At 43.8% G+C, this 10,132-nt stretch overlaps 1 protein-coding gene across 1 annotated transcript in view; it reads right to left on the minus strand.

The window, feature by feature from the left end:
- Positions 1 to 5,549, minus strand: part of znfx1 (zinc finger, NFX1-type containing 1) — a 30,798-nt gene extending 25,249 nt beyond the window's left edge. The window contains exons 1-5 of the mRNA XM_083770518.1: positions 5,014 to 5,549; positions 4,591 to 4,825; positions 3,854 to 4,203; positions 2,978 to 3,157; positions 269 to 375 (exon numbers count right to left, since the gene is read on the minus strand). Coding sequence (XP_083626644.1) covers positions 269 to 375; positions 2,978 to 3,157; positions 3,854 to 4,203; positions 4,591 to 4,825; positions 5,014 to 5,523 — 1,382 coding nt within the window. The 5' untranslated portion in view covers positions 5,524 to 5,549. The remainder of the gene's footprint in view (positions 1 to 268; positions 376 to 2,977; positions 3,158 to 3,853; positions 4,204 to 4,590; positions 4,826 to 5,013) is intronic.
- Between the last annotated feature and the right edge of the window lie 4,583 nt (positions 5,550 to 10,132).

Consider the following 10,132-nt stretch of genomic DNA (forward strand, 5'->3'; position numbering starts at 1 on the left):
TTGGACGGCACAGGGAGTGCAGACAAGGTACATGAACCTACGAACCCATCCATGTGTGCCAGAGAGCCAAAGTGAGCATAGAAAATAATGGAGACCGCGACCTCTCTCTCTCTCTCTCTCTCTCTCTCTCTCTCTCTCTCAAGGATTCATGTACTTTTTTGTGTATGTTTGATTTAGAGGGGAAACTGAGACCGTAATTTTTTGAAGAATGCCAGACCTGCATGGAAATGAATAATAGCAACACACGCGCACACACACACACACACACCTCTGAAAGGGCATGTGGGCCTCCTCTTGCTCCTGCAGGCCTTCTAGCACATAGCGGTAGGCCTCAAAGTAGGCAGTGGTCTCCACCATCAGGAACGACTGGTCTGTCTGAGGGATCAGGTCATTTGTGTTACTCTATATTATAGCAGCCACTTCTCAACCTTTTTCATATCGAGGTCCATTATTTACTCTGCATTTGAGCCACGGACCACCATTTGATGAGATTTTGCCTCTCAGACCCAACACTTTGAATATGTTGTTGTCGTTGGATAAGGTTTTTGTCAATTCCATGCTGTATTGATGTGGTACCATTAGGAGACAACAGGCAAACATTGATCAAAATAACAATTATTGTCTCCACCAGGCCGAAGGCATGGGGAGAGAGTATGTTTTGCACTCCGTCCGTCCGTCCGTCCGTCCGTCCGTGTGTGTGTGTGTGTGTGTGTGTGTGTCCGTCCGTGACCAGCTAATCTCGGCCACCGTTAACCCGGTCGATGCCAAATTTTGCACACACACTCCCTGGATGCCAACGATGAACCTCTGCCCCAAACTTTCCAGAACGGCCTGTTATAGCGCCACCAGGAGGCCGCTTTGTGCAAAACAAGTTTTTGCACAGTACACCTACAGATTTTGTCCAAACATCACGCAAATTGGTACACAGTCTCTCTAGAGCCATTCAACGAAACAGGGTCTTTCACATTTCTCAGACTCCATCCTGATTGGTTAAGATTGGCTTCCAAATTTCACAGGAGTGCTCAGTTTCAAACAAAATGCTGCAAATCATGAACACATCGCGTGATTTCCGTGAAATTGTGCACCCACATTCCCACTAGGCAGAGGACGAAATGCCACATGAACAATTTCAACTCAGCCTCAAGGTGGCGCTATAACTGGCCAAAAAGTGTTTTTACCTCTAACTGCACGGATCTGTGGATAACCTGGTGGAGACCTGTGCCCAGAAGGGCACTTTTTCTAGTTCTACATTGTAATTCTAATTGTGTAGAAATTAACTTAAGTAATGCAGATGTACAACAAAGATGTAACTCTTGAGAGCGTGAAATGGAACCAAATGGACCCTTAAAGATGGAGTGCTGTGATTTTTCTCCACCCTAAAACATGATCATCAGGTCTTATTATTATATAAGGAGGTATCATCTTTTTCAAAAAAGTGTACAGTATTTGTTAAAATGTTGTTTTTATGTGGGCATGCCCCCCAGTTCATTAAGTATGCCTGGTTTGCCTGGTGGTGGTGATGGGTGATGATCCACCTGAACTGAAGCCGCACTAACAGCTGAGGGGTTAGGGGAGGGGCTGATAGTGTGGTGTCACTATATTACTGTTTATTTCATTGGCCCGTTTGACTGTCAAGGGTTCAGCCTCCAGGAAGAAACCCTAAATACAAAGTGAATACACCATTGCACATAAAAACGACTCCAGGGTGTCTAATGAAGTACTGTCACCTCATAGACACAAAAATTGTGGCACTCCATCTTAAAGAGTTAAGCTATATAAGGCTCCATTTGGTTACCAACTCTACATCATTTAGCTGGGGACCACCTGGAACATAATTATACCATAATTATTCTATATGATACGTTGTATAGTCAGGTGAATATGAACTCCTGGATTCTCCAAACAATAGGTCTTAAAGGATGGAGCAACTGTGCAGCAAGTAGAGGCATTTTATGCAGAGTTAAGGCAAATGCTATACTTTTTCACTTGACCAAAATGGCACATTGTGCTTGCGTTGACTTTTTTTTTTTCAGGGGAAAACGTATTGTCAGGCAACAGCGGTGCTACAATGTATAAGCTGTCTAACATTCATTACACAGCTTGTCTGAATCTTTCTTTAGATAAGAACAGTACTGGGCCAGGATTTGAATGAAACAGTGTTAATACAGTGCTTTGTTGGTGACCTCATGCATCCTTAGCAACTGTCAAAAAGCCTGTCCGGACATGCCTTTTATCATAGCCCATTAAACACACTGTTGTAGGGGTGTAACGATACTGTATCGAAAGATCAATTTAAATTTCAACAATCAAAGTATATCGATATGTAAATAGCAACATATCGTATTGTTTGACCTTGTATGGTTTGTATCGATATTAAGTACTGGTGTGTTGTATTTAGCAATTTTAAGAAGAAAATAATATATAGCCACTTGGTCTATCGATACATGTGTGTATTCTCTGTGTTCATGTCAAGGGTTTGTCCATATGTGTTCAAATACTATGTCCATGGATTTGCCAGGGAATCCATACTAATAAAGGTTTCCCTTAAAAAAAGCAGCACTATCCGCACGTTTCACACAGATTTAATTTATTTGCTAAATAGTTACTGTATCAATTTTAAATCATCGAATCATATGGCCATGAATGAACCAATATCGTATCGTATCGTTAACCATGTTATCGGGATGCGTATCGTGTCGCTGTTGAAATGTATGTAATACCTATCATTCATTACACCCCCACACTGTATCGTCCCACCTGTATTGTCACCAGCTTGTCTCTGCTCTCCATTAGACACACTGTAGGGTCTCACCTGTATTGTCACCAGCTTGTCTCTGCCCTCCATTAGACACACTGTAGGGTCTCACCTGTATTGTCACCAGCTTGTCTCTGCCCTCCATTAGACACACTGTAGGGTCCCACCTGTATTGTCACCAGCTTGTCTCTGCCCTCCATTAGACACACTGTAGGGTCTTACCTGTATTGTCACCAGCTTGTCTCTGCTCTCCTTAGAGAAGATAAGCTGGACCCGGCCATTCCGCAGCTCTTCAGGGTCACGCTGTGCCACCGTGGCGAACAGGAAGGTCGCAAAGTTGTCACACGAAAGACAGACCAGGGACCCGTAGAGCAGCCTCTTCGAGTTCTCCCAGCGTACAAACTGTCGGGAGAAAGAGAATGTGTGGTAGCGCGTGTACCATATTAGCCAATTATATTGCATGTATTTGTCATTTATACAGTCTGTCAATATCTATCCATTCTAGAGGTGCAACAGATAATTGAACGACTCGGATTCAATTCATAATTATACAAAAACATTAATTGGGGGGTTCTTTGAGCATGTCATTATAGGTGAAAATGTATGTGTAAATGCCGAAAATAGTTGTCCGTTTGCTGTATATTTTTGCATGACACCATTATACAACAAAGTATAAATGAAATACGGCTTAAGTGGATAATCAGACTAATTGATTTAATTGATAGAATTAAAAGTCAATCAGCATTGTTTTGCGTTGATTCAGTGTTTCTTGATTTTTTATTTATTAATCAAAACAATAAAGTCAATAGTCGCCTTATAAGCAATTCCATAAAGAAATGTGACAAACGTGTAAAGGTCTTTCATAGACTGGCTTTTCGGTGGTGAGGTGATCACCGCAACTACAACTGAGCCACGGCGAAGAGCAAACCACCGCTCTCCCCAGCCCTTCTCTCTGTTTTTTACCCACCACCGCTCATCCAACCACAACATTGGCGACATCCAAACCACCGCTTCGGTGGTCAACTCACCACCAAAAATCCAAACTATGAATAAGCATCAGGAGAAAACGTTTGCGTAAATCCATCCAGGTAAACTGACCTTAAGAGGCTGCGGGTCAAACTGAACGATGAAGGCTATGCCGTCCAGCGTGCATTTCGGCACCACCAGACGGGTGTCGAGGTACACTCTGATGTCGTCAAAGCGCGCAGCATTCCTCGCGTCGTTCCTTCCCACGTCCCTCTGGCTCCGAAGTAGCTGTTGGATCCCCTCGCGAAGCGGCCGCACGAAGTCCTCCCTCAGCAGCCGGAAGTGCGTGTCGAGGTAGACGTGGGTGCTGGCGTAGTGACGAGAGGTGAGATTGGGTCTGAGGAAAGGCCTCTGTTCCTCCTGGAACTCCTCGGGCGTGGGGTAGATGGGCAGGGTCTTGAAATTCTGCTGCTCTTCCGCACCTATAGGAGGCAGAAAAGGTATACAGCATACTGTAGATTTCCTTTAAACTGGTTTGACATCGCATTTCCCTGATGGGTTTGTGCAGCTTGTTTATGACTGTGATGATGGCGTGCACGCGCATGCACGCACACACACACACACACACACACACACACACACACACACACACACACACACACACACACACACACACACACACACACACACACACACACACACACACACACACACACACACACACACACACACACACACACACACACACACACACAGAGAGAGAGAGAGAGAGCTTGGCCTTTTTAATAGGATTATATTGAAATGGTAATGTCAATAAAGGAGTACAGCAGTGTTCATATGATTGTCCCTTAGCAGGGGACATTACCTACCAGGGTTCTCTCCAGCAGCGTGCAGAAGGCTATAGGTGTCTTTGTCTGAGCGTAGGGTCCCCTCCCTGGATTTCTCCTGAAGATGGTTGACCAGGCCCTGGAGTTCCTGCAACTTCTCATCCGTCTGAGGGTTGATGTCCACTCCTGATGCCCTGAGGGTGTTGATGGAGTTTGGAAGCAGCATGACCAGCATGGACACTGACTGGACAGAACTGGCAGGGAAGGTTTTGAGCACCTGGAACAAAGTGGATGGGGATATAGTTAAGGAAACTGCAGAGGATATCAAGCTTAAAAGGAGAAACAATAATTCAACATTCACACACAAAAAAGAAAATATATAATCCAAGTTGGACATTTTGTAATGTCAATTTTGCACGTTTTACAGCCGTTTTACAAACCTCTGTAAGACAAGGACGTAATTACCTCAAATACAACAGCCAGGATGTTGTCCAGATGCAGCGGGTACTGATCCCTGCGGTCGGGATTGGACTCTGAAGCCATGCTGGCCACATAGTGTGGCAGAATGGTGCGGAGGAAGCCAGAGTTTTTCACCGTGTCAGCCAGGTGTTGCAGGGTGGCCCTGTCCGTCTGTGCCTGAAAGGCCTTGCCCAAGACGAAGCATAGGAGCTGGACCAGGTCCTGCCTCATCTCTCTCTCGTCCAGCATCGCTTTGAGGGCTGGGTTCGAGGACAGGGTGATGGCGACCTGGGCTGGATCTTTCCCGGATAGTTCCTCTAACGTTTTGTAGCCCAGCCAATGACCGCCGTGTGGGGTGCCATCCCTGCTCGTAGAAGCTGAACTCGCCCCATTCCTCTTGCGCCTTCCACCCGCATCGCCATCTCTTCTCTCACCACCACGTCGACCCCCTGCAGCCCCCATGTCCCCTCTCTCTCCTTCTCTCACAGCTACACTACTACCCCATCCTCCATCCATTTCTCTCGTTGCACCTCTGCCTCTTTCTCCCCGTCCCCCACTGCCTCCTCCTCTGTCTCCCCTTCCAAACCCTCGTCCTCTCCCTCTGTCCACTCCTCCTCTCCCTCTCCCCCTGTCCACTCCTCCTCTGCCTCTCCCTCTGTCCATTCCTCCTCTGCCTCTCCCTCCAGCCTGCATCTGTAGCTCTCCCCTTTCTCAGTTACTTTCACCACTGCTTGTTTGTCCACACCTTTAAAGATCGATGACTTTGAAGGACAATCACACGGGCAATCTGTGAGTGAAGAAAGCCTCAACATTTATACATACAAAACACATACAACACATTTTCAAGTCTAAATCAGAAGAAAGTGCCAATAGGCACCAAGGAGGCACGAGGCTGGTGAGGCTGCCACCCAATTTCATGGGGTCCCCGAACAATTGAACAACATCTTTCTCAGTTTGCTGTATTCTATCTGAAGTGCATAACAAATTGACTCCAGGGAGGGTGGACTGTATTATAGCCTACAGCTATGCTGTATTAAATATATTAAGCACTGCACGCACCAGATGCCAAAGAAAAATAACAAAAACGAAGTGATATGATTTGGACTCAACCATTATAGGGCATGTGCGGCACCTGCTGGAGCCCACAAGTAAATGCAAGTGAATAGGTTTCATTTCACCAGAAATAGCTTCCAAATGATACAGCAGCAAATATATTACCAATGCACGAGCTTATCGGGAAGGCGGAAGCAATTATTTGTTTGGTATGCCAAAGGTGAAAACATTGAAAACACCATAGGCTACCATATGATAATTCGTCTACTTTAAGGCACTTTCTTCATAGCCCAAACATTTAGATTCTCGTAGAGGTTTTCGTCAGAATCGAAAAAAACCTCTACGAGAATCTAAATGTTTGGGCTACTTTCTTCATATGATGACAATACATTTTTACAGCATTGGCTTGGGCTACTATAGCCTAACAATTCTACAAATACAACTATTATAGTTGTATGTAGTTGAAAAACACCGTGAATAGAAAGGGATATAAAGGGATATTAGAAACAATAGTTGAACTCGTTTCTAATATCCCTTTCTATATTCACGGTGTTTTTCATTGATCTATTCATAATTCAGTTACCTCTAAATGACAACAATGTAACTATAATACCGGTAATAATGAAACTATAATAACTCACCTTAATGAGGAGCCTTAAAACATTTGTATCTTTACCAATCACAGGAAAAAGACGAAGAGAGATCTCAGAGAGCTCTACGAGTGCTACTGATCAGTGCAGCAGCTACAATAGAAACCTTTGGCACGCTGTAAGCAGCCTTTTAAACATGATGATGACCGACACCGCTGTTTATAGCCTGCATGTCTGATCAGCTGTTCAGAGTGTGCAGATAGCTACGCCTACGTCTTGTATAGTTTCGTTTTATAGTCTAGAAACTTTTAGTGTTTCACTTCCAGGAAACACACAACTCAAATTAAATAGGAAAGCGAAAGCCATGTAGTCATGTAGTGAACCCGGTGTGCCTGCAGGCTGTGTTACTGAATGTATCAGGGATATTAATACAATCTGGGAAAACATTTCTTACCAAGAAGTTTCTTCACCAATGTGTTTGTAAAGGTGTCTAACATATCATATCCCACATTGGTTTCTATTCAACCACCCTAGAGGATTTTTTGAAGTTGAGTTGGGAGGTTGGGGTGCCATACAATAATGAGGCAAAATTTTCTAAATTTCATATGCTTTAATTAAGTAGCATGTGACGTGTCAAACTAGGGGGTTTTCATCATTCTGAACCCATTCCAAGCATTCGTTTTGCACGAAAAACACTCGTTGAAATCAAATGCTTGGAATGGGTTCAGAATCATGAAAGTTTGCCCCTAGGTGGCAATTGGCCATGAGGGGGAAAAAAGTGTGTGTGTGGGGGGGGGGGGGGGGGGGGGGATTACATATATTTACAGTAATGTCACTTGAATGCCAATAACAAACATATGAGAACACAATAAATAGATAGATGAATGATACATTTCTTAACACAATCTATGCCTCACTTCCCACATTCATCGAGGTAGGGCCCGCACACCATTCTATAAAGAATAACTTTATTGAATCGACAACGTTTTTTCACTTCATTTTATTTCGCACATGGAGTATCACAATAGGCCTACAGTACAAATCATAATAGATAACAATTCATTTGTCTTACATACTTCATTTGTTTTTCATACCTATCTGATCTTCACAGATCTTCATCAGGTCAGTATAGCCTTCATGCAAACATTTCATCACTTTTTATCTAGTTCCTTCAGATTGAGTCCCTCCCCCGTTATGTTCCACCCCCACAAAACACAGGTGAATCCCATTACTCCTGAGGAGCCAGAATTGTGACAGTATACAAAATATACTTGTAGGCCTATATACACACCATTTACATAGAATACATCATATTAAAAACATTACTTAAAAACATTTCTCTCTAGTTGAGACTCCAGTACCACATTATGAGTGTGGACATAGAACAATTGAGCATATACCATAAGTACAGAAAATACAGAATAACTAGTAAGGGTCCATTTGGATATAGGAGGGTTCATATATTAAGTCCCTCTAGTGGTGACTCAGGATGCAGGTACACAGAAGCAACTCACATTAAAAGGACTGAGGGAAAGGGCATGGGCTAGAAGCTACATAGAATGTCTCATTTCATTTTCTTTATTCAGACCTGTTGGAGACATGGTTTGTAGTGCAGGCACGTGCAGAGGGGGGGGGGGGGGGGGGGGCTTGAGCACCTGCCCTTTTGCAGAAAGTGCCCTTTCTCACCAAAAAACACACAAAAAAAACATGAGGACATGTGTGTGTGTGTGTGTGTGTGTGTGTGTGGGGGGGGGGGGGGGACGACGACGACGACCAATACGAGCTTATGTGGGGGCCAATAAGGGCTTGTGGGGGGCCAATAAGGCTTATGTGGGGGACCAATAAGGGCTTGTGTGGGGGGGAAACAAGGGCTTATTTGGGGGGCAAATAAGGGCTACTGTTCAGTTCATGGAAATTTTTGCTTTTGGGGGGGGGGGGGGGGGGGTTTGTAAATGTTCAATAATAATAATTAAAAACTAAATATAGGAAAGTAATATAGTGGGGGGGTGTTTTTGTAAATGTTCAATAATAATAATTAAAAACTAAATATAGGAAAGTAATATAGTAAAGTCAAAGGAAAAGTTAAAGGAACCAATAATAAATAGGGCCCATAAAAATTTGTCCGGGACCCATGGGTTCCGAGTCCTGACCTTAGAGTATACTCTAAGTCCCGACCCTGTTTGGGAACCATTGCATAGATAGAATAGACAATGTTTATTCAACGTGCGTGCGACGTGCGTGTATCGCTGCCGTCGGCACCATGTCGGCACTCGGCAGGGGCCAGGGCAGATGGGGTCGTCTCTCCTAGCAACCAACCAACTGGCCAAACACAGCGCTGACCGCTGCCCTCCGCGCTATGGGATCCAGACTGAGGTCGGAAGCACGAGGGGGAAGGGAGGGGGCGGGCCCGGCGGTGTTAGGCTCCTCCCTTCTTCACTCCGGTTGGTCCTCGGCTCTGTTTACAGCGCTCCGATTGGTCGCGGCGCGGCCGTTTTCGCGCCACCCGCGCTGTGCATTGTGGGATAAGCTCTTCGGAAGCAGTGTTGCCATGTCCCCTTATTATAAGTGACATTGGGCTTGTTTTTTCTGTAATAGTTTCTGAGTGGCGTGTTGTTTATACGAGACAGCTGTTAAAATTTTAGGTCATTGACTTTCACTGAGCAAGAACACCAAGGTGCTTTTATTTCACAGTATGCAGAAAGAGTAGCCTACATTTCAAACAAAAGTCAATACAAAAACTTCTACTTTGAGTACAAAACTGAAAAGCAATATAAATTAAGACTTGTTTGAATCAGTCATCCATTTTCAATTCATCAGAACATTTAAAGACGTAGAGATATACACTTCTAAAGTGCAGCTGTTTATTTGGTCTTGTTTCTAAAGTGTAGAACTGTGTTTATTTGGCCTTGTTTCTAAAGTGTAGAACTTTGTTTATTTGGTCTTGTTTCTTCATGCGTTTGTTTATTTGGGCGTGTTTACGCAAATCGACAGGCTGGGTGCTGGGCTAAAGAAACTTCAGCAGATGATGGATGGAGCCCGCACACCACAGGTACAAAAATACTTTCTTTATTGAGAAATCTGACAACGTTTCGATCTATATTTGATCTTCATCAGGTCATCCTAAACTAGTGATTCAATTTCTCACATATTTCCATGTCAAGGACCCCCAGATGAATGTATGTCATTTGTATGTAAAAGGACCCGTCACCCCTACATCTAAAAAAGATATGTTGTGCCACTCAGATATGAGTTGTTAAAATGTTTCACATTTGTCCGTTTTTTTTCCCAAGATTTATTTTTAAATAGCAGATCTAAAGCTCACAAAGCATTGCGATGTGACACGTTGTGAGCTTTTAGATCTGCTGTTTTCAAATAGCCCATTTGATTTTGATAGTCTCATTTAGTCTATTTAGACTAATGAAATGTTTTAGTGGTGATTTCCGGTGATTTATGTTTATTTGTACGTCTCTAAATGTTATGAT

This window comes from Protomyctophum parallelum (assembly GCF_964188405.1).
Source record: "Protomyctophum parallelum genome assembly, chromosome: 8".
NCBI classification, from domain to species: Eukaryota; Metazoa; Chordata; class Actinopteri; order Myctophiformes; family Myctophidae; genus Protomyctophum; species Protomyctophum parallelum.